The following is a 24,065-nucleotide window of genomic DNA, read 5'->3' as shown; positions in this document are numbered from 1 at the left end:
AATAGTATTTTTGTGCTTCTTTAAAGCAACAAGCAAATGTAGAATTAGTTTGATATGGTATCTACAGTGCTTATTCACAGAAAGTCTAAAGTCATTTAAAAAAGACATTTAAATGCATTCTGTGACCCAGCAAAATTATATTGTGACCCCACAGGGGTGCCAAATCCCAAGTTGAGAAGTGATGCCCTAAATGATAGAGCTATTCTCCTCTCAGCAGGATTGCGACAGACGTACAAAAGGGATAAAGACTGGTAATGACTCTGCTCTCTCTCTGGTCACTCAACCTGCAAAGGTCACAACTGACAGAGAGACTGAATAATGATCATCTGTCATCATTTATCCCCTTTAATTCATGTGAGTACACTGTCCTCCTCAGATATCTGAAAGAAGAATGCCCAAGAAAGTTAAAAGTTTGACAGAAAAAAGTGTGTGCAAATGAATTTTCTCTACCCTGCACTAATTACACCCCCCCCCCCCCCCCCCCCCCCCACCTTTCATCACTATCAGCGAAAGTGGTCTGAAGATTATCGAAACTGGGGGTGGGGGACTTGACAGCTGATGTTTAAATGAAGGGTTTGGTAGAATATTGATGTGACAGAAACAGACACTCACAGAGTTGTGCAAAGAAACAAAATCACTTTCAAAAAACACACCACCTGCAATTAGAATTAGAATGCTTTAGATCACTTTTCAAGATTCCCCAACCATCATTTATCAGACAGCCCTTCCCCATTCCACACTCACAAAACAATTCAATATAGCAATCATAGTGTTGTTTCATTTTATTTTTCACAAAGTTGCCTTAGCGGAAGAACATTGAGGAGAACGTTATTATCCATATGACTGAAGTCCATACTTGTACGTTAAAATACATTTTGTCCTTTCTGTTTTCAATGTTTTATCCAAGGAGAATGGGAATTGACTTACTTTGCAATTTTACAATTTTCTATGTAATGGGCAAAAAATATCACAGTGACCATTAATAATAGTATTAAAATAATTTAATATTAATCAGGAAACAACAATTCCTTTATGTATTAAAATATTCTGTACTGTATAATAATATACTATTTTAATATTATTTGCAGCAGTGAGACCAATTGCAGTTAGACGCAGGGGTTATCACATGAACACACACATACATACACACACTCCCTTTCCAAGAAGCTTATTTGTGAAGAAGTGATACCCCATTGGGCGCTAACTAATTGGCTGTGGCAAGCAGGGCCCAAGAGGGTCTCAGCCCTTGTCAAGTCATTAGTGTGTTGTTAGCTTGTTATTACGCTCAAGCTTTTTGTTTTCTTACCTCTTCATCTTAATAAATGACTGGGAAAAAAGTCACTGAACCACTCGGCTCTTTATATAAGTAGCTTTAAGTGTGTTTCTTCTGACCTTATTAGGATCTATTAGAGACCAGGCTGCAAAGAGCATGCGGAGGCAAAATGATAATTCACCTGTTTTGGGTGTGTTTCAGTTTATGTGTGTGATTATGGAAGAAGTTGGACAGACAGAAGACCAGCTTTTATTTCATAGTACAGTCAAACCTTGGTTTTTGACCACAATCCGTTCGAGAATTGAATCGGTCGAATTCCGAATCTATTTTTCCCATTACAAATAATGGAACATTTTTTAATCCGTTCCAAGACTAAAAAAAGGATGGCAGACGTGTTAGTTGCGCGGTCTTATACGGCCCTATATTACATGAGTAGGCCTAGTACTCTTTTCCAGATTAGAAATGCCCTTGAGTTGATTTTTGTGAAGAAAAAAGAGCTTTTGTAATTAATTTCAATTTCCTGTACATTTTTTATGCTGTCCTTTTAATGTGTGTATGTGGTTATTTTGTGATTTGCTTCATACCCCTTGTTGTTGGGTTAGGAGAGTGGATCTTTTTTAAATGCACCAAAAACTTATAATGTAATGTTTAATTATTAACATTGTATTATTTGTATCAAGAGCAGGTATTTTCTTTATATTTAAAATAGCAATCTTGTAATAGATGTGATGAGGAAGTGCCTATCTGGGCCCCTAATAGCACTGATAAAAAAAAAAAAATTGTGGCCCCCTCCAGCATTAAAAGCCCAGTTCACACGGCAGGATTATTGGCCCGATTTAGCCCCTCCTGACAATCGTGGGTCAGCCCAAGGGCTTTTCTTTTTTATACTTTTTTCTGCTGAAAACAACCCCAAAACTGTTGCTTCTTTGCCCACCATGTTTTTTTAATCTAAAATCACGTTTAATCTTGATTTTGCAAGATTTGCCATCTAATGTGGAAATATAAATATAACAAATATAGATGTAACAATCAATTTTGATTTGTTGTACAATTTTTATGTGTACACAGTACAATCAAAATTATTATACATGTCTTTTTTTTTCTCATCACATGTGGGGTCAAATGACAAATTTTAAAATCACATCGAGTGTGCCAGCTTCAAGTTGCCCATCCCTGCATGTTAATGCATTGCATCAAGCAGTTATTAACATTAGTTATCCTTCTGAATGATGAAAACAAACAAACAAACAAACAAACAAACAAACAAACAAACAAACAAACAAACAAACAAACAAACAAACAAACAAACAAACAAACAAACAAACAAACAATATGTTTGACCGCCTAACAGGGTGATAACCAAATGACCAATCCATTCTAGTTTTGATGTCAAACAGTGAATTGTAAAGGTCCATGCTCTCCGCCTTGGAGGATTTTCTCAAACAATAGAGTGGTAGGACTGCTCAGCACTTCAATTGCAGAGGTCAGACTGGGCCACGTATCAAACACATAAGTGGGACGAGGCCACACATCATATAAGAAGGTTGGCTGGGCCACACACTCGACAAATTCAATTTGGGCCTCGCCCTCCTATTGCCGCCGAGACAAACAACACACAGCCAGGCAGACTTACATCACCTCTGGCAGCTCAAGTGCTCCTTCTCTTCGTGGCTTTTCTCCTTTTCTTACTTTCTACTGTGGCCAATCTTCTTACATCACAAAAGAAAGGAGGTTCCCTTTTGGCCACAATGCTGTGCTGCAACAGCATGGACAATCCTGTCCCGCTACAAAGCTCGACATTCTCTGCTGCTCAGCTTCAATTAGCTGTGCTCTGATACATCTCAATGCAGCTTCAGTACAATTTAAATATGACTAAAAACATCTCAATTCAACCTCAGTGCTCTTCAATGCAGCTTCAATACTCAGTCCCTACATTTTAATACGGCTCAGTTCATCTCAAAGCAGATGGAGTAGATCTAAATAGTGCCTCAGAACGGGCTCTGAGGGCATTCAGCGCAGCAGATTCACTACCTGAAGTCCCCAGTGTGCTGATTGTTTGTCACCACTGTGAACGGCTGACAGACAGAAAGGAGAAAATTCCAATAGGTAGGCCCAGTCAAGAGTTCAGCTTGACTCATAACGACAGGGGTTAATACTGACTTAACAAACTGAATGGCTGTCAGCACAAGATGATATCGGCTGGATCTCGTATTAGCATTTATTTGACACCGTGGTTGGGAGTGTTTACTGTCCTCTCCTGAGCATTGAATACAAGAAAGAAGAACACTTTGGGATAAGCTTTGGGTTATTCCAAGTGTTGGATTCCTTTTTTGTTTTTGCGTGATGTTCCTTACCAGAATTGTGAATTAACACAAAGCTGTTTATTTGGTCACCAAAGTTAATGAGTCAAAATAAATGGTATTATCAAACAAGGTAAATAGATTAATACGAACTCAACCAAAAATAATTGTTTGGAACGCCCACGTGGAGAGCATTGTCAGACAGTTGACAGTTTCCGAAACTGTAGCAAATGAATTGTGATTCTCATAACACTATAGTATATAGTACCCCATCACCCACCCAAAAAATAAATCTAGTAAGCATCATCACATCGCATCTGTACTTTGACCAGTATTAACTGGAAACTTCGTTTGAAATGTATCTTAAAAACATGACCAAAAGAAATATATACCTTTCTGCTAGCCAACTGTTTTATAAAGTTCCTGGATTGCATCTCTTTTGATTTTGCAAGTGGTCAGAATGTTGTAGTCAATTTTGTATACAGTATAGTATTAAATTGCCAGAAAAATGTGAATAAAATAAAAAATATTTTATTTAGACCTGGCTTTATTTCGAGACACACACACATGCACACTTACCCACTGACATGCTCACACACTCTTTCCTCCCACATAATCTCACACACAGTATGTAATCTGCCACAATTACACAAAAGACCTCATACAGTGATGGAAAGTTATTAACTAAATGGAGAGATGTCTCATAAAATATTACAACCCCCTCCCCAACATTTAACTTAATTTACTTTAGTAGCCCATTGCTGCACACTGAAATCACAAAAAAACTTACATACTAAAGCTTAATAATTTTAATTAAAAAAAAAACAAATGGGATGGGTTAAACATTTAAAGCCTGAAGCATGGAATCACTATGAGACAATTCTGTTACTTTGAAAATGGAGACTTTTTTGGAGACTTTATATGACTACATATACAGAAATATGTTTGCATATATTATTTATCAATGAGATGTTTTTCCTGTAGTCAAAAGAGTACAAGTTGCTGCAAGGCTTCTTTGCTGCGAAAGTGTCTCAACAAGGTCCAGGGTCCCATGACAGCACAGGCCTGTTCTCTGGATGCATGCAAAAGAACAATAGACAACTGTATGAAGAGCACAGTGCGGCCAGATAGAACTGTTGTACCGACTGAGGTTAATCTCAACTGGCTTTAGTGAGTAAGAGGCTTTTGCTCTATTGAGCTCAGTTCAAAAGCCACCTCGACAGATAGCTGATGAAGACGTCCACCCCACCCTGATACTTAAAGAACTGTCATCTGAATAAAAAGGCTGTCACGGGATCTCAAATGATCAAATGTCTCTCTAAAACCTCCCCATGCATGGTCTACACAACCTGAAAACCTAGTATGATTAAGCATAATTATTAATAATGACCATCGGTGCCCTTGTATCTATGAGCAAAGGTAAATGGAATATATATATTCTGTCTGTGTGCTCGCCCCTCCCCTCCTGTGTTCCCCTGATGAGTTCACCTGCCTCTTGTTACCTGTCGTGTATATAAGTCCTGTCTGCCCCTCACGACCTTTCGGGTCATTGTGTGTGTGTTGTTGTTGTCTTGATGTCTTCACGTCCTTTGTTTCACGTCCCTGTCGGTAAGTCCTTTTGTTAAGTCATGTAAATTTGCCGAGTCTGTCTTTGAGTTCCTCCAGTAAACCCTGGGCCAAGCTGCATTTGGTCGCCTGCCCAGTACTTCTTGTTGGTGACCGTACGTCGCGGATTTCACTTATCGCGGGTGGTTTTTGGAACCAAATATCCACGATAAACGAGGGATTACTGTATATATAATTTCTTAGAGGGAGAGAGAGATGCTCTACTGCTCTACAATTAACTGGTCAGTAGCTACTAATGTTATCCTTGAGTGTGATCCACTGCAGTAAACCATTTGAATTTAACATTTTTAAATAGATAACTTGAAAAGTGATGTTAAATGCTGCACAAAACACTTTTGGATATGGCTATTAAAAGTCAAGTTTAATATTATTTTAATTTAGGTGTTAATCCAAGCTGGTGTGCTGAGTGAAGAAATCATCATCATATAATCATCATCAATAAACTATAGCTTGTCAGCTATAGTTTATTTTCAATCAATAGGTTTGTGGAATAGTCACAACACAATTTTATTGAGTCTGATATGCACAGATGTTGGCAAGAAAATATCCCTCTGAGGTGGGATACATGTGTCATTGTGAATAAAACTAATCTAATTCCCATCTGCTCTATTTGGTTTCATTTGATCAATTTGGCTTCATCTCACAGATCATTCAGTGGCTTTCCTTCTCTTTATTTGCCTGCAAAAAGGCAAGATGCCTTCCTGTCACAAATCCATCCTGTGACGATTAACATGCAAATATTTTAATTAGAATGTAGATTGTCAACATAACCATCATATTTAATCAAAATGTAAATTGTTATTGTTTTTATGACGAGACAAGCAGCATGTGTGAGGTGTGATGTCTGTTTGACATCATTTATTTGTTCTTTTTATTCAACTATTTAAACAACTCCAGTCATTCATTTACATTCAATTATCTACTCGTTGATTAGTTAATGCTTGGTAATGCTTCATTGCTGTCTCTCTGTTTATTGTAGGCATGCATTGCTGATATATCTGGCAACCTGAACAGCGGTAATGAAAATGGATGGATGGATTAAAGGTATGTCAAGCATTGCTGCTTCAATATATTATTATTAGTAGTAGGTGTTTTTTTATGAGATAACCTAAGTTGTGCTGATCTAAATGAGAACGATTTTTTTTTTTTATCTGTGAAAGTCTGAACTTGGTACAACTCTTCCTCTCCTTGGGGGTTGGTAATACACAATTATTGGAGTTCCAGGGAGATAGGGGTGCAGGGGAAATGCAAGTTGGGGGGGGATGAAATGTGTCATTTCTCAGGACGTCCTCCTCCTATTTCCTCTGTCCATTATGCCGCACTGCAGTTGCTTCACCCCTCCCTTGGGGTGGGTGGGGCTGCCAGCTGGCCTTGGGCCTATTGTTGGACTTGGCACCTCTCTCTTAGGGGATAGTTGCACTGCCCTGCCCCACTTGACATCAGGGCGTATGCCAGGTGCTGGTTCTTGGGTGGTGGTCCTCTGGCTGGACATAGTCTTCAGGCCTCTTATATCACACAAGGCAAGGCAGCTTTACTTATATACGTAGAGCATTTTATACACATTGTCCCTCAACGTCCTTCACATTATTATAAAACATTTTAAAAGCATTTAAAAAAAAAAAAAAGACATTTAGAAGCAAATAAATAGCAAGTACCTTAGAACTTATTTTAATTTTATTTTTTTTGACAAATTCTTTAAAAGATCTTAATCAAAATCATGGAGGGTCGCTGACATTCATTGGACATTCCCATATTAACTTTAATCGGAGGGGGGTTAAAAAAAATAATTTTACGTACCGTATCTGTCTGATGTGACCTGCTGGACAACAAAATTGTCTAGAGATTCCTTGTGCCTTGTATTCCGTATGTGTCCACCACTGGAAGCATGTTGCTTGAGGCCAGTCAGTCCACGGAGGCACCGTTGACACCAACAAATGATCGGCGATCAAATCACAAAATACCTAATGCCTCCAGTTGAACTCTGCGTCATCAGGCCAGTCAGCGTCACAAATTACAGCTCATTAAATGCACAGAAGCTTTACTTTATAGATGTTTTTAAAGGTACACTTAGGTATGTACTATCATGCAAAAAAAATCTTCATTTGGTAACCTTTTTTTTTTAAACTTGATTCTCACCCACGCGTAAATAATTTTATTTATTTTCTGCAGGGTTTGTGATTGCCCCAATGAAAACTACTCCAGGTACTACAAAAGTATGTTAAAGTAAAAATTCAAAAACGGAACAATAATTATACCTGAAGTGAGTTTATTAAGGGAATCTTCCCCAATCACTGGGGAAGATAAATACTTAACACATGGACATAAAAACAGATCCATACCAAGGACAAAATTTATAAGAGCTTGTGATTCAGTCTGTGTGCATTTGGTACAACGTTTCAACATGAGCACAGGTCGACACCCCTATCCTGCACAAATTTAGCGTTAAGGATTTGATCAAATTATAAAATCACTCACATATGACCAAGCATGTCATTGTTTAAAAAATTCTCCACATATTACATATTTTTTTCCGAACAAATTCTTCCAATTAAACACATTTACAGTTAATTTTCCCGTTCACGTCTTCAGTTTTTTTGTAAAATGTTTATTTACATATCAAGGGCAATTAGTGTGTCTTTGTTAGCAAAAGAAAAAAAACATCACTTTACGTCAAGCACCAAACCACATTTTGAATGGCAGCTGATGAATGTGACATCGTGAGATCTGTTGTTGCTAATCTTGTACTGGTTTACAGTAACTGGCAATATACTCAAACGTTGTTTCACTTTTTTAAAGAGTCAATCCGATCCTGAGTGGTATTCCCAATGAAATGTCCTTTATGACATTTGAGTTAACAAGTGCTGCAACATCGTTGACATCAATGACATCATTGCAGACGTGGCCAATACTGTGACATGTCCGTTTCATTTCCTGGAACTTGGACGGGAACTGAGACTCCTGGAGAAATTAAACCTAAAGACGAAGGTAAACAGAATAGTGATTAGAATACTGCTTAAAGTAGTTTGCATGTGGTTTAGGCTTTTAGGGCTCCTGTGCTTTTCAGCCCGAAACACAATACTGGATAAGTGCCTCATTTGTTAAAAAAAAAAAAATTAATCATGTTCAATCGTGTTTAAAACTTCTCAACGGGAATTTAAGCAACAAATCCACTTTAGAAGTTGGCAAGTTGGCAAACAAGGCCTCCTAGCTTTGTTTAATTTATTTAATTAGGGTGCATGCCCTAACCTTAGAAGCGGCATTATGCATTGCACTTATTGTGATTCAAAGTCTGTGGACTATTAAACATCACCCAGTCTCAAAAAAACGCTACACATGAAATACCGTATTGGCCTGAATATAAGACAGTGTTTTTTGCATTGAAATAAGACTGAAGTAGGGGTCGTCTTACATTCGGGGTTGGGTCATTATACCCATTCACAACGCTAGATGGCGCCAGATAGCTTTCAAGTGAATGCTGAACTTACCTCCCTCGGCCAAAGCAAACAGTGTGACTTGCAATGCGCCGGTGTTCCGCGAAAAAAACGCACCGCAACTGTTCCGCACCCAGTGTGAGTGAGGTGTGAGTTGACTCGTCGAAACCAATGGTTTTTATTCCTTGTGGCGTGCGGTGGATGACCGCGCCACAGCCGTTCCACACCTGGTGTGAGCGAGGCGTAAACCTATCACTGCCTACTTTCTCCCCAATTAAGCTAGTGTTTCAACCATCATGGACTGCTTGCCAATCAGAGCACATACCTATAAATCGACAGACAACCGTGTTTTAGTGTTTAACATGTATAACTTTTACATAAGGTTTATGTTTTGTCACAATTGCATAATAAAATGTTCTTTGATTTTTAAAAATAATTTCTTAAAGTACTTAGTAATGCATCAAAAATGCAGCGGAATGTGAATATTTACTTTGCAAGTCAATTTGCTGTGCGTGCACCTAAATCTTCTTACCGTGCTCCAAAATTCCCCCTTAGTGGTCAGTAAATTAATGTACCTACTCTAGAGGTTGAATTCTCAACAGCACTTTACCTGTTGATGTAGCAGAAGAATTCAATGGCTGGTTGTTCATATGCTGTTGCATGTGTGGAGGAGTGTAGGTCTCATAATTCCTTCCATTTACTGGTGCACCTGAGCTGGAGGGCACCATGCATGAGTAAGACGTCTGACAAGATGCCTGAAAGTACAAATTAAAACACTCAAACTTTATGCAAATTTGATGCAGAATACAACAAGGAACACATGCAGTGTTCAGGGTCAGGGGTCCAGTGTATTGGCGTATAGGAGAAGGCGTTTGGCCGTTTCCCTCTGGGAGTTCTGGGGGTGATTTGGGAGTATGGGGTACCGAACCCCTTGATAAGGGCAGTTCGGTCTCTGTATCACCGATGCCAGTGTTTGGTCTGCATTTCCGGCAGTAAGTCAGATTAGTTTCCAGTGAGGGTAGGAGTCCCGAAGTCTGACTCCGCCAGGGCTGCCCTTTATCACTGATTCTGTTCATAACTTTAATGGTCAGAATTTCTTGGCCCTCCCTTATAGAAGCTAGGTCATTCGCAAGGGACTCGGGGGTCAGCCCCTGCTCCTACGCATTAAGGAACCGGATGAGCTGGCTCGGGCATTTTATTAGAATGCCATCTAGACCCCTTACTAATAAGGTGTTCCCGGCATGTCCTACCGGAAGGTCTGGGGACAACCCAAAACACCCTGGAGAGACAATGTGTCTCTCAGCTGGCTTGGGAACGCCTGGAGATCCCTCGGCATGAGCTGGACGAAGTGGAAGAGGGAAGTTTAGGCTTCCGTACTGAAGCTGCTGCCCCTGTAACCCAACCCCGGGTAAGTGTTACGGGCATGATGAAAACTATCCCATCTGAAAAGGCAGACTACACTGAACTAGTTGCAGGGCACACATAGAGACGAACAACCATTCATACCCACGCCAACACTGATAATCTTACTTGCATAGGCAGGCTGGCAGCCATACTGAAGTGTGGCATGGACGGTAGGCCGTAGTTGCAGGACAGGACTGAGTCCGACCTCCCCAACAAAGAGCCTGATGCGAAGGACACTAAAATACAAAACACCTGGGTTTAGAAAGAGAGGATCAGCAAAATTGTTTAGAAACTTAAAGCAAAACTAATGAAATCAAACTCAGTGCGTGCCCTGGAATGAACTCAACTAGTCCAGGGTTAGTTGGAATAGACTCCGACTCACCTGCAACCTTAATGAGTTGAAACAGTGCAGAGAATGTATGGTTGGATCCAAGTTTTAATTTTGGAGGTTCTACCATTGTGGGTTTTAAAGATATAAGATATGACAATGAAAATAATGTAAGAATAGCCACCATAATGATAAACAAGAAAGATACAAACTAAATAATCTAAAAATAGAGGTGAGGAAAAAGTGAATGGCAAGCGATCAAACAGCATCAACAAAACAAGTCAACTAAATAAAGTAGTTTTTGCTAGTACCTGGTGTAGCAGGTTTGGGTAAAGATTGGTAAACACTGGTGTTAAAACTGCTGCTGATGGGAACATGGTTGGAGGAGTTGGACAGCTGACGGCGTTGATTTCTCAACTTTTCCTCTCTTCTCCACTTTGCTCTTCTGTTGGAAAACCAAACCTATAAATAACACAAAAATAACTTTATTTAGTCCGTTGTGAAGAGAATTTGTCCCCTAAAATTGTCCAAATAAAATGTAACTCTTGCGTAGGCCTTAATAATAATGGTAAGATCTTACGTTTTGTTTTTCACAAGAATCTGCTGTCCAAATTAATTGTGAATGCGCACCGCGTGCAATAGTTGGCAATGATCAGTGTGATCAATTCCATGATTGCTCTTTACCATTTAAAAATCAAACCAAAGTGCATACCTGTATCCGTGCTTCAGGCAGGTCTATTTTGTTGGCAAGACGTTCTCGGGCGAATACATCTGGATAGTGAGTTCGCTCAAATTCTGCAACAAAAACATTTTGTATTAATCTTTACTTTTATTTTAACGGGACTGTTAAAATATATATATATGAGATTTCCATCTAGCCTTCGATTATTTCACTGCTGCCCTTAATTAACATAATTTGTTTTTTTTTTGGTTTAGTCTCTGTTTAGGCAAATATACTAGTGACAATTAAAAATTGGTGCATTGATGCACACCTTTTTCAAGTGCTTCTATTTGGTCTTGGGTGAATGATGTTCTGTTTCTCTGCAGTTTCCTCTTCAGCTGAAGCCTCATTTGAGTCTCCTCTGAGTCTTCACTGTTGGAACTAGCTGATATTGTGTTTTCCGCTCCTTCTGCTTGCGAACACATATTTTCTGAAAACAAGAATGTCAATTGCATTAAACTTCCCACTTGTATTGTACTGCATGATCTGGAAAAAGATATTGCTTATAGATTATGCTTTCATATTCTTTCAGTTTTAAGTCACTTTCTTTCGAAGTCCATCATTTTGTATCGCAAAATATTTAATTTTGAACACACCAAATGCAACAATTTTCTTTACCATCAGAGTTTTCATTGTACTTGGTTTGATACCAAAAATAAAATAAATCTTGGATATTTAGGTTCTACTCCGAAAATATATTATTGAGGAATAAGAGCAGTTCAGGTGGTCACCAACGTGCAATTTCTAAACAGATTGGAGCTTGACTCGAGCTCCCTGTGGAACCCATGTTATTTGTGGTCCTAGCCTAATTATTCATGATTCCCAGCAGACAAGTGAATGCAAAAGAGAATAAAGCCATTGCTCAGTGTCACAGTCAGTCAGGCAGAAACAGACACAAATGGCGCAAGACACCATCTATTTTCTCCCCGATACACACACATATACACACAATGGCACAGACGTACTATAGACTGATGACTTTATCCCACTGTTTGAGTCCCAAAGTGCAGCTGGTAGAGGAGGAGCAGAAGGTTACAAGCATGCTCCCACAGCAATTTGGCCTCTTTGGTGGAAGCAAAGGAGCGCCAACAATTCAAGCTCCAACATGTCTGTTTAGTGGATGTATATGTGATGTGTTTTCACAAAACCAGCCTCATGTCTCCCAAAATTAAGATTTAGGTTTTTTTTGGAAGGACAAGCCCTTAAGGGGTAAAACGATGCATGTTTAATGTAAAGCTGAACAAATTGGTGGTTAAATGGATGGAGTCAAAACTCATTAGGAAAATGCCTTTGTCTGAGATTAGTTTACCTGCATCTATACATTTTTCAGTGACACGCACAATTTACTAAAAGTTACATTTAACACGACCTGGAAGGCTAGGTAAAAAAAAAAAAAAAAAAAAAAAAAAAAGAGACAAGGGAGACTGTCAAAAAAATACCGTATTTTTCGGACTAAAAGTCGCTCTGGAATATACGTCGCATTAGGCTTAAAATGCACAATAAAGTGAAAAAAAACATATATAAGTCGCTCCGGAGTACAAGTCGCATTTTGGGGGAAATCTATTCGACAAAATCCAACGCCAAGAACAGACATTAACGAGCAAGAACAGGCTAAACGATAGGTATGCTAACGTGACATAAACACAAACGAAGAGCTGAGAACGGGCCTGACGTAACATTCAGAGTTATTCAAATAACTATTACATACATTCTTTCCAGTCTCTCTATACGTAAGAGTCAGTTTCTTACCTGTGATAGTGAGCGTCGACCCAGGGTACCACCCAGTGCGCCCCACCCAGGTAGCTTGTCCATTGAGCATTTTTAGCTTTTCAAAAACGCCCTCATTTACAAGTTGCTGTTTGTCACTGGCCAGGTTCCTAAGTACTCGATTTATTGAGGAAACCTGATGAAAAAACAAAGTGGTTACATTAATAATGCTTATTAGTGATGGTGTGCGATACTATTTTGGTATCGATCCAATACCAATTAAACACAGGGCAGTATTCCCGATATTGATACTTTACAAAAATTAAGATCGTTGGGTTATCGAATTGCTAATTCTAAAATGACTTTCATTACCTGCAAGTGTTTTGCCATGTTTGCCTTTTTATTATTATCATGTTAAAAGTCAGGACAAAGTTTTTGGTTAATATAAAATCCTACTCTTTTTTTTCCCCATACATCGTCATTGTCTGATATATTTTACATTTAACTGAACAAAGTGTTGTTCCGAAACTATTATTAAAAAATGTAATAAAAGGTATCCCCTCTGTATTTATTTTTTGTTTAAAAAGAACAAGTTGTTCAAGATTATCATATAAATACGAAATCTAGTACAAAAACAAATGTTGGAAAGTATCGTGATGAGAAAATATAATAAGAAAATTATAATAAAAGTGTAAAAAATTAAACAATACTCAAAGCCTTATAAATACTTATTAGCAACAGTGTAATTTTACAAAATATAACCAATACATCATTCTCTATATAAAATATGTATACCATTACATATTATACAAATGTATCACTCAAAAATGATCCATTTGAGTCTAAGCCACAACATGAGTCAATTCAAGGTACTGTCAAGCAAAAGTGTGTTGAAAGTTTAGTCTGATTTGTATAAAACTTCTCACAGAGATAGTTAGTACATAGTTAAAATAGTCACAGACATTATGCAGTCAACAAACAAGTGCCACTACAAAAAAGCTCTCAGCTCGAATGGAAGATAAGTCACTTTTAAGTGATATGAATATGGTAAATATTGAAATAAATATTCAAGTTTGATAAGCTATGCCTGTCATCAACAATGTGGAAAAATAAATCCTTACACTCGGTATGTTGTCATTAGTACAGGCTTCCTCTGCCAACAGCCTGTCTCTGATTTCCCAGGCAAAGATAGATGGACATTCTCTTTTGTACAGAGCAATTTTGCCTACAACTTCTGGAGTGGCCACTCTGGGTTTACTTCCTCCAATTGCTCGAGGACGAATAGAACCTGTCTCGTAATATCGGCCCAAGATCTTACTCACACAGCCATTGGATACCTGGATAAGATACAAATATAACACATTCAATGTTTGCTGAATAAAAATAAGCAAAATTATTAAACCCTATTTATTTATGTTAGTGAAAATAGTGTACCTGCAAAATTCGCGATATGTCACATGGTCGAGCGCCGCTGTGGGCCAGCTCCACTATCTTCTGCCTCGTGGAATCAGGCAAAGGTCTCCCATTCACAAACACACCTCCAAGCTGGTTTACTCCGCTGTGACCTACACTTGCAAAAACAAAAAACAAAAAAAAAGAATTTACAGGAGTATAACTTTGATGACATTGACTTTTCTAACTACAGTTCGCCACAACTGATCACACAAATGCAAGTCATGCATGTACCGTAGCTTAGAGCGGATAAATCAAAGCTTAGTCCATCGTTGCACATTTTTGTTGCTTTTAATTATCCCGTTGCCTTTCACAAAATGAAATGCCTTTTTAATGCACTGCAAATGCTGCCTGGTTTTATTGATGGTACTGTAGATAGGCAAATGCATTCATCAGGGGCTGAGCTTGACTTCATGTTAATGTCTAGTCACCTACTGTGACCCTGATCATTTGCGTGTGAAGGGAAACTTCTAATTTAATAATACTAATATTTATGAAATGACTAACTTTTCATTACGTTTTTCAATTATTTTAAAATGATGCCATCTCAGGGGCTTCTTATCCAAAACTTGAATTGCCTGCTTCTAGAGAGTGACCACTGGCTTCAATATAGAAGTTGATATTTATCACAGCATGATAAATGTGAGAAAATCAAGTACAACAAAACAGCATGATCCGGTAACTCCCTTCTGATGAAGCGAAAACAATTAAGATTAAATTGAACCTTTTTGCATACATCAGTTTTTGAAACTTTAACTTGGTCCAGAATGATACCAAGATATTTTGTATCATCCACCTCCTGTATAACCTCATTATTTAAACATACTTCAAAAGTATTTTCAGAAGACCTTTTGTTTAAAGAAAAACACATAGAGAATGTCTTTTTGACATTTAGAGTTAAATTCAACAATTCAAGCCAATTTAAGAAGTTATGCAGGATTTGTGTCAGCTTCATCTCAGCTAAAGCAGATGTTTTAGCAGAAGCATAGATAACTATCGTCTGCATACAATTGGCAACTGAAAGAAATAACAATTTCCCCATCAGTGAACACTATGGGACACCAATGTTATTTGAACAAGTCGATTTGACACCACTGACTCTTATGTACTGCTCCCCCCCTCGAAATGAGACCCAAACCACAAAGCTTCAGAAGACAGCTGAAATTGCTGTAACTTTTCCTGTAAAATATATTGGTCCACCATTTCGAATGTTTTTTTTTTAGATCCAGAAAAACCGCACCAACATTATTGCCTTCATCAAGTGAGCCTTTAATCTGCTCCACCAAGTAGCTGTTTCAGTACTATATTTCCACCTCAACCCAAACTGTTGTGCATGCAGAAGTTGGTTACACTTCAGATGTTCAATTAATTAATTAAAGGTAAGGCATAAAAAAAAAAAATCTGGTTAAACAGAGGACTAATGTATTTCTTTCTTTCCTCAGGACGTTCGTCATCATTGACAGTATATAGAGGGCTCTATGGAACGTTGCCAAACAAATCACAGCAAGAAGCTGGGGGGACGTCTGCCTCACAGTTCAGAGGGTGCGGGTTTGATTCCATCTCCGGCCCTCCCTGTGTGAAGTTTGTATGTTCTCCCTGTGCCTGCGTGGGTTTTCTCCGGGCACTCCGGTTTCCTCCTACATCCCGAATAGAAAATGGATGGATGGATGAATGTCTGGCTGACACTATTGGTAACAAGGGAGGGGGGTGTTCTTATCCACTTTATTTCAACGCCCCACAATCCTTTGCGTGAAATGTGAGAGGAGCTTTTGGTTTCGAGAAACCAGTGATATTTTTCTATGGGAACTATGGAGTCTGGTCCCGAAGCTTATCTTTGTCTTCCTTAGCTCCCTCTCACCCTGCTTTGTTGAGATTGAGAGAGGGTAGACGGCGGGTGAGTGGAGAAGAGCTGCAGATGTGGAGAGATGACTGGTCTCAACAGGTGTGAAGAATTGGGGCCATGTTGTCTGGCAGGTGGAGGGGCAGCAGAGTTGGTTTAACTGCCTTGCCCCAAAAGACAAACACATGCAAACTTTAAACCATGTATGGATACATTTTGGAGACTAGGGCATGGAGTGATGTGGTTTGGTGGGGTGGAGACCCCGTCAGCTAGCCTCAACCTGTCTTGGAAAGCTGTTCGGAGTCCAGTATTTCATTTAATTGCACCTTTTACTGTATACTCGCTAACCTTGTTATATTTCTTCTCACCTGTGGTCCACTTAATTCTCCCCCAACCCCAACCTTGAATATGGCATCCATTATTGAGTTGAATTCTCAACCAAAACGGGAAGGAAGTCAAATTGTGTGGATGAAGCTTAATCCTCTGTCTGCCACACAGTGTGGAATTGTGTTGCGACACGGGGCAGGTTAAGTAGGGATTTACTGTACAATTAAGCAATTGTCTATTGTCAGTTAATGGCTTAGTGGGAGAAAGCATATTGCAGATTTAGGAAGCTCTTCATAGTGCATTAATAAATTATTATTCATCAGCCAGAACGCACATGAACTGTTCATGTACACGAGCAGCTGTCAAGTGAGGCTTCACGAAATAATGTCCGTCCATTCATAGGCATCTGAGGTAGGGGGTTCAATGTTATTCCAGGTGACACCATGGACTGGCCGTCCATCAATCACAGGGTGCATATAAATCATCTACTCTCACGTGCACACAACCACTGAGTGGCACTGAGTCCATTCCCTGCATGTAAATCAGGCACGTAAACTTCATTGTCAATAATTTGATGCGGTCACCATAATTCAACTTTTTAGTGTGTCGCGTATATATTTGCTTTTTGGAAATAGTATATGAACATATTTCATATTTCTACAGTCTTTAAGAGCAGATGAAACTGGGATTTTCACTTCCAGTGTGGCATAAAATGTATGATTTTCAGTTCACATTTATAAAACCTTCGCACTAAAAATTATTGCTTTAAACCTTACAAAATGTGTAAGTTGTGTATCATCAACAGCCCAAAATTGATTGAAATGTTTTTCCTTAATCAATTTTAGAAAATATGGTTAACAATATTTTTTCAAAATTATCATACCATTGTTGTTCGTGAAATATCTTTTCCGTCTGTTTGACATGCTAAATTTCTCTCAACTGTGGCCCCTAAATCATTGATTAACTTTTCTGAGATGGGTCATTCCTCTCAGTCTAACCTTGCTGCCTCACACAGCATGTTTACACTGTGTTATAAGTGTGATCATCTTCTAGCACAAATCTTAATCACAGTTTCATTTCCCAGAGGAGCAACCCTTTTTGCTTACTGACATACAATTAATAGACAGACATATGGCGTCAATTTGGCTGCACTCCCTTTGCGAATCTGTCTATTCCCACCTCCCAACCCCACCCCCAGCAAAAACACCCACCCACCCATTCAAAAACATAAGCCTGTGTGGGTCCTCATACACCCACACGCATCCAAACCATGCTGCACACAGACCAAATGAGGCCCTGCCCCTGAGAGTGCAGCAGGTTTCATTTTGAATCAACTCATTGAAGTTGAACGCCAATTTATATTCATTCTCGTTAAAATGTGTTCAGTAATTATTCCCAGTGGAGAGAGTTGAAGAGCTCTTTGATCGATAGATAGATAGATAGATAGATAGATAGATAGATAGATAGATAGATAGATAGATAGATAGATAGATAGATAGATAGATAGATAGATAGATAGATAGATAGATAGATAGATAGATAGATAGATAGATAGATAGATAGATAGATAGATAGATAGATTTGAGGGGGTTCAATGTTATCCATCCACGCAAACACATTTTTTAAAATGTATTGTTATGCATGTATATCAGAATAAAACATCGAATTTCATCATAAAGGACAAGAATGATTAAGTAGCACTACCGAATGCCCATGTTAAATACACATTCCTCTGCTGCAAACAGCATGAACCTCTTTAATCAGACAGTGTTCATCTTAAAACCAAATGATCCAAGGTTGGAATTAAAATGCCAGTCATGTTAGTAAGTTAGTTAGTTAGTATAAATGTGATAGGATGAATACAACTCTAAAGGTGTTTATTAAAAAGTTGACTGAGGTTGAAACATGCGTTATTTTGTGCTAAACACTTAAAAATGTATAGGAGAACAACAAAGATTTTGGAGAAAGGAGAAATAGTTTGGATCTTTGAACACTATTACAACACAAAAGAGTCATATTCATCAATATCGGAGAGCAAAAGTGGCTAATTGAATGATCTGACCCGTATTTCTTTTGTCACATGCCAGTGTATCGTCAATTATATTCACAATGTCATTTCATGCAGAAAATACGTCATAAAATGTCTCATTATAAATGTCAACAATAATAAGAATAAATGCCATGTACATCTACTGATACTAAACGCCGAGCTCACAAATTTAAATATCTGACATTGTGTGCAAATAAAAGCTCAATTCATGTTTTCTTAAAAGAGTCAACATAATATTTTATAAAATTATAATTGGTTCAAAGGAGGCAATGATAATATGGATGAACTCACTGTTTTGCATCATGGAAGCAACTCCGGTCTCCCAGCTTGTTTGACTTCTGTAATCTGTCCAAACAGATAAATTTTTTATCACGTTATCATGGAGAGCGTGTACATTGGCACGTACAATTCATCTAAGGCACAGGTGTCAAACTCAAGGCCCGGGGGCCAGATACAGAAAAAAATAGCAATTTTATTTAAAAAATAAGGACATTTCGAAGTGACTCCAAACTTTTGAACGCTTGTGTATATGCGTCAATAGTGTGAGAAGAGAAATATCACTTGTATGTATTAGAAAAGTGATTCCAAAGCAGAGAGCTGGGAAACATTAAAAACTCTCCTCTCCAATCATTTAGGTTGCAGCTGAGATTAGCTAAAACACTTAAAATATTATTATTTAATATTTAATGTTGCAAAAATTAATACATACTGGTTAAGGTCTAACAAACATTTTTTTTTGTATACAAATAATTTAATTAACAAGAATCCAACCATAGATAAAATTGTAATTCTGGTCTCCGAGAAAGTGATTTTTAAAAATCGTGCTTTTCAAAGGGACTATATCATTGTGGTTGAGCCCTGGGTGTACTTTTTTTTTGTTTTTGTTTGTTTGTTAAACGTTGTTGCAATTGTTGAATACACCACAGCTTTTCTAAACGAACTGGTGAGCAGCAGAACATAATAATAATAATAATAATAATAATAATAATAATAATAATAATAATTAATAATAATAATAATAATTAATAATAATAATATACGAATCTGTTTCTTTGCTTCCTCTTGCAACTCACTGTGTCTCAACATATAGCCTGCTGCAAAAATGTAATAATGTAGACAATTCATTGTTGTCAAAACATCAACGATAACGCCATAAATTGCTCTGTTTAGTTATTTAGATTTTGTGCTGCCTTGAACTTCGCAAAATCTTTCATTTATGTCATTAATGTATTGAAACTGATTGACTGATTGATGTGACATGCTATGATGATCACACCGTTGATGTCATTCATCCAAATCCTCAACTAAAGCGCTCTGCTTGGTGTGAGAATGACTTGAATGAGTTCAAAGCTTCTCTTCTCATTAACGAAGTGCATAATGAACATGAAGCAGCTCCATACACGGGCAGCAGCGCGAACAGAGGCCGGCTCTGGGCACCTTGTCCCGACTCCGCGGCACCTTCCACCCTGTGAAAGAGGACAAAGAGTCCGGGCAAAGAAGCCGGAGCTCCGCAGCTGCCTTTGTGTGTCCGCGGGATTTTTGCGCTCTTTGCCTCGTTAGTTGCGGCTCGTTAAAAAACAGCAGTACAAAACCGCGGCAGGAGCCCAGTTTGACCAGTGTCGCTGCCTATAATGGAGTTCAGTTGAACACGCCGATTACAATTTTAAACGTTTCATTCAGCCGCTTTGAGCGTTGCTGATATTGAAGAGAAGGGATAGCGGGGAATATATTTATTTCTCTTTCACAACAATACTTCACTATTCCTGTTGCGACAAGAACTTCTAACGCGACATAAATTAACAATAATAACAACAACGCTAATTATAATAATATTACTGATAATTATTATTAATAATAATACCGCTGCAAAATGTTCCGTAGGTGTGCTATATGTGCAATGCGATTGGCTGCCGACCAGTTCAGGTTGTCCCCGCCTGCAGCCCAGGAGATAAGGTCCAGCACGCCTGCGACCCTCGTGAAGATTAGTTTGGAAGGGTGAATAATAATAATAATAATAATAATAATAATAATAATAATAATAATAATAATAATAATAATAATAATAATCTGAGAAAAATACATTTTGACTCGCTCCAAACTTTGCTTTCAAACACAGCAAAACAAAAAAAAATCTCATATACTGTATTTAAGCACAATATAGGTTTCTGGAGGGAAAGCGGCAGTTCGCCTGTGCTTTAAACATAGTTCATAGTTATTTTTTTGCTTTTATTTTTGTTAATAGCCTACCTCATCTGTTGGCAAAAGTGTGAAAGCACTCGGTTAATCTTGACAACGCATTGTATTTAGTTCTTGGGTGCTTCAAAAAATACTAACACTTTTTTTTTCAGAGACTGCAGTCTAGATGATCTATATTAGATGTATAATAGATTATTTGGAATGGCACGAGTCGCTGTATAACGCGTATAAAAAAACAAAAAGCCAACAGACACGGGTGTACAATAAGCACCAACACATTGAGGAGTCTATATACCATTATTCTTTGAAAAAGAATAACTCAACAGAAAGCCGCCATAATAAAAATGTGTTTATTTCGTCACGGGCTGTAATCTAATGTGGCTCAGGTATTCCCGCGTGCATTCAGTTCAGACGCGTCTGTGCAAGTGGTGTATCGTGAGCAGTGTTTTTCCGCTGAACATATAGAGCGCATTTTCATATATATGCACTGATTTTTTGGGGGGTGGGGGGATAAGGCTAATTGAATGAATTAAACGTAAAATGTGGCTTTTCAAAAATGAACAATATGTGTTAGTTAAAAACATTTAAACTGTGTGCAACCAAAAATTAAGTCCCAGTGAATGGGATTTTGCAGAAATTCAGATCTGGGACGGTGTTATTCCTCCCTGATGAATTGATTGATTTGAGTCGTCAACAACTTCATTGAAAATTTAATCAAGCCCAGATGTCTTATATAAATTGTTTTCAAATATTTCGGAACAAATTTCGAAAGAATAAAAAAGCTTTAGTCGGAATGACAACTGTGAGAACAGTACGAGAGCTGTGACAATAAAATTACTCTCTTCCCAAATCGGTCAAATTATTGTGTTTGAGGTATTGAGAAAAATCTTCCAAAATCACCCTAAAACAATAGAATGCAGACAATTAGAGTTTGTCATTTTGCAGAGGAGCATTGTTCTGTCAAAGAAGTTGCAAACAAAACTCTACGCAAAATGACTATAGATTATTCATTACAATTAAAGAATGTCAAGTTAGCATCTTTTGACACTTTTGGTAAGTTCCGAGTACGAAAAAAACAGGCAATTTATTTAAACTGAGATGTTATTTAAAGTTTTATTGACGGTTTCTTCATATAGCCAAATATAAATGGAGATAAAAATCAAGAGAAATCTCAACTTTCTTTCAAAAGAAGTTTCTATCAAGCAGAAAAATGAGCACACACGTGTTTTGGGATTGGGTCCTCCAGATCTGCAGTTTCAATTGTACTCCTCATGCTAATTTTGTAACATCTATATTATCATCTTCAAATCCCCTCTCAATAACATTTCAAGTAACTTTCAAGTCCAGTCTCTGACAGGTGTATATTGGCAAGAGGTGAAGAAAGATGAAATAAGAAGCAAATGAAAGCATGAATGGCATGGCCTACCTTTTTGCGGCATTCTGTAAGAAGTAAACTTTTAATTCGCTTAAATTTTCAACCGCTCCTTCTTATTCTTTTCTTCCAATTAGTTTCTCCTTGACTGAAGAGACAAGTGCAGAGATAGACAGAGTCGGGAGGAAAGAGGGTGGGAGGTAGGGAGGGTAGAGTGGGAGGGTAAGGGGACTGCTAAAAAGGAGGGGGTACTGAGAGGTGAGCAATAGCTAAGAGGGGGAGGGAACATTTGAATAGTGGTGAGTTCATTAGTGAATGGTTCTGTGGGTGTCTCAGTTTGTATTCGTGAGCGAGACAGAGAGAGGGAGTGCGAGAACAAGAGACAGTGTCACACATACATCTCTCTTTTGCTCTCTCTCTCTCTCACACATGCACACGTACACTCGTGCCTTGCTTACTGGGCCACTTTGCTACACAAAAGTTCAAAGATGCACTGTAAACATTCTTTGTTGTGGCCAATTTGTGATGGGCAGATGGAGAGGGTGGCCAGTTCAACTGGTTGTTGTTGAATAAGGAAGCCGTGATTATTCATACTTAGGACTTTATCATAAATACAGACCTAGGCAGTGTCAATAATAGAAATATATTTTTTGCTTATTTACTTGAGGTTATTAAACCAAGAAACCTTACTGGGCCAGTCAGTGGTATCATGGGCTTGCTGTTACCCCTTGGACAGGGTAACGCCCTCTTTGCACATGCCCTCTGAGTATTGAGGTGGGTGCAGGTACTAGTTCTGCACTGAAAAAGGTTCCAAATAATTCAAATCCAATTTTTTTTTTTTTTTTTAAAGGGACATTGTGTAAAATGCTTGAATGTCCATTCATATTGAAAAGCCACTATTAATTTAGAAAATATGCAAAATATTTGTTTGTTGGAGTGCCCTTCCATTCCATTGAGCCTTCCTTCGTGAAGTTTGCACGTTGTCTCCGTGCCTGTGTTTGTTTCCTCTTGATACTCCAGAGATTCCACTACTTTGGCATGCTGGCTTTGGGAGGGCAATTGGAGTTTGCATGTTCTCCCCGTACTTGCGTGGGCTTTCTTCAGTTACTCTGGTTTCCTACCACATTACAAAATCGGGAATGGGAGGCCAATTGACCACACCAAATTGAGAGACGGCAGGCGTTTCGATGACTTAATTTGCAAAAATGATCCCTGTTAACACTATCGAGTGGTGACACGTTCGTCTGATTCTGCGAAATTTAGGTGAACCCTGTATAGTCCTAAATGGCTTATAATTTCAGTGCACAGGGATAATAGAGTATCACTATATCACTTAACTCCCCTATTTATGTGCTGACTGTGGATGTCCATCACAGAAAGTGAAAAGTTAAAATAAGAAAGGTTTCTTACACTCACCACAACATTTTAATGTCATTATGAAGACCCCGTAAAGAAGTAAAGCAATGTGGTACTACGATCTTTGTTGATCTGTGCTGTCAACAGGCTTGTAGCTGACATTAAATTCATGCTCGTCGATCCAGTGTCTGATTAAAATGTCCACAAGATGAATACAACAATAAAGGTATTTTAATTCAAACAAATCCATAAATGTACACTAAAATACCATAATACTTTCCAGAAGAACGGTAGTAACATGACAGCAACACGACTCTTAATGTCATCATTGTGTACGTGGCCGCAATCTTTGGCCCCCCTGAATGACTATAGTGACATCTAGTGGTTGAAACAAGCATTTTGGCCCCTACACTAAAGGCTTGTTGACGATGGAAAAATCACATGAAGAGCAAAAGGGGTACAAACATTTTAATTAAAATACTGAAAATAAATATATTTAAACTTTGCTGGGAAATTTTTTTTACAAACCTTACAAATATACAGAACACAACCAAAACTTGCTTTAAATGATACACCAAATGACTTTTCACCCCAAAACAGATCTGTATCTTGCTTCAATATGTATCTTTTAATTGGTTTGTGCAGACAAAAAAGCTTCATCCATGATTTACAAAGTAATGTA

At 38.2% G+C, this 24,065-nt stretch overlaps 1 protein-coding gene and 1 long non-coding RNA gene across 2 annotated transcripts; one reads left to right on the top strand and one right to left on the bottom strand.

Annotated features, from left to right (window-relative positions):
* The first annotated feature begins 5,123 nt into the window (after window positions 1–5,123).
* LOC125970722 (uncharacterized) lies at window positions 5,124–11,558 on the top strand. The gene is made up of 4 exons (XR_007482251.2): window positions 5,124–5,181; window positions 6,179–6,243; window positions 7,996–8,184; window positions 11,410–11,558. It is a non-coding gene; the product is annotated as an uncharacterized lncRNA (long non-coding RNA).
* LOC125970720 (paired box protein Pax-6-like) lies at window positions 7,449–22,243 on the bottom strand. The gene is made up of 11 exons (XM_049723293.2): window positions 22,082–22,243; window positions 18,751–18,804; window positions 14,225–14,355; window positions 13,912–14,127; window positions 12,833–12,986; window positions 11,355–11,513; window positions 11,075–11,157; window positions 10,674–10,824; window positions 10,161–10,270; window positions 9,241–9,385; window positions 7,449–8,172 (listed from the first exon to the last, which is right to left on the bottom strand). Exons 1-11 carry the CDS (start codon window positions 22,092–22,094, stop codon window positions 8,087–8,089), a joined length of 1,302 nt encoding a protein of 433 aa, XP_049579250.1. The 5' UTR covers window positions 22,095–22,243; the 3' UTR covers window positions 7,449–8,086.
* Between the last annotated feature and the right edge of the window lie 1,822 nt (window positions 22,244–24,065).

Source organism: Syngnathus scovelli, chromosome 6, assembly GCF_024217435.2.
Source record: "Syngnathus scovelli strain Florida chromosome 6, RoL_Ssco_1.2, whole genome shotgun sequence".
NCBI lineage: Eukaryota > Metazoa > Chordata > Actinopteri > Syngnathiformes > Syngnathidae > Syngnathus > Syngnathus scovelli.
Note: the sequence above shows the minus strand (reverse complement) of the source record. Positions and strands in the feature narration are given on the sequence as shown.

Coding starts and splice junctions, on each gene's coding strand:
- LOC125970720 (XM_049723293.2), bottom strand. Junction 14,356..18,750: donor TGCTTCCATGATGCAAAACA/GTGAGTTCATCC, acceptor TTGCAAGTGTAG/GTCACAGCGGAGTAAACCAG. Junction 12,987..13,911: donor CTAATGACAACATACCGAGT/GTAAGGATTTAT, acceptor TTTTTTCATCAG/GTTTCCTCAATAAATCGAGT.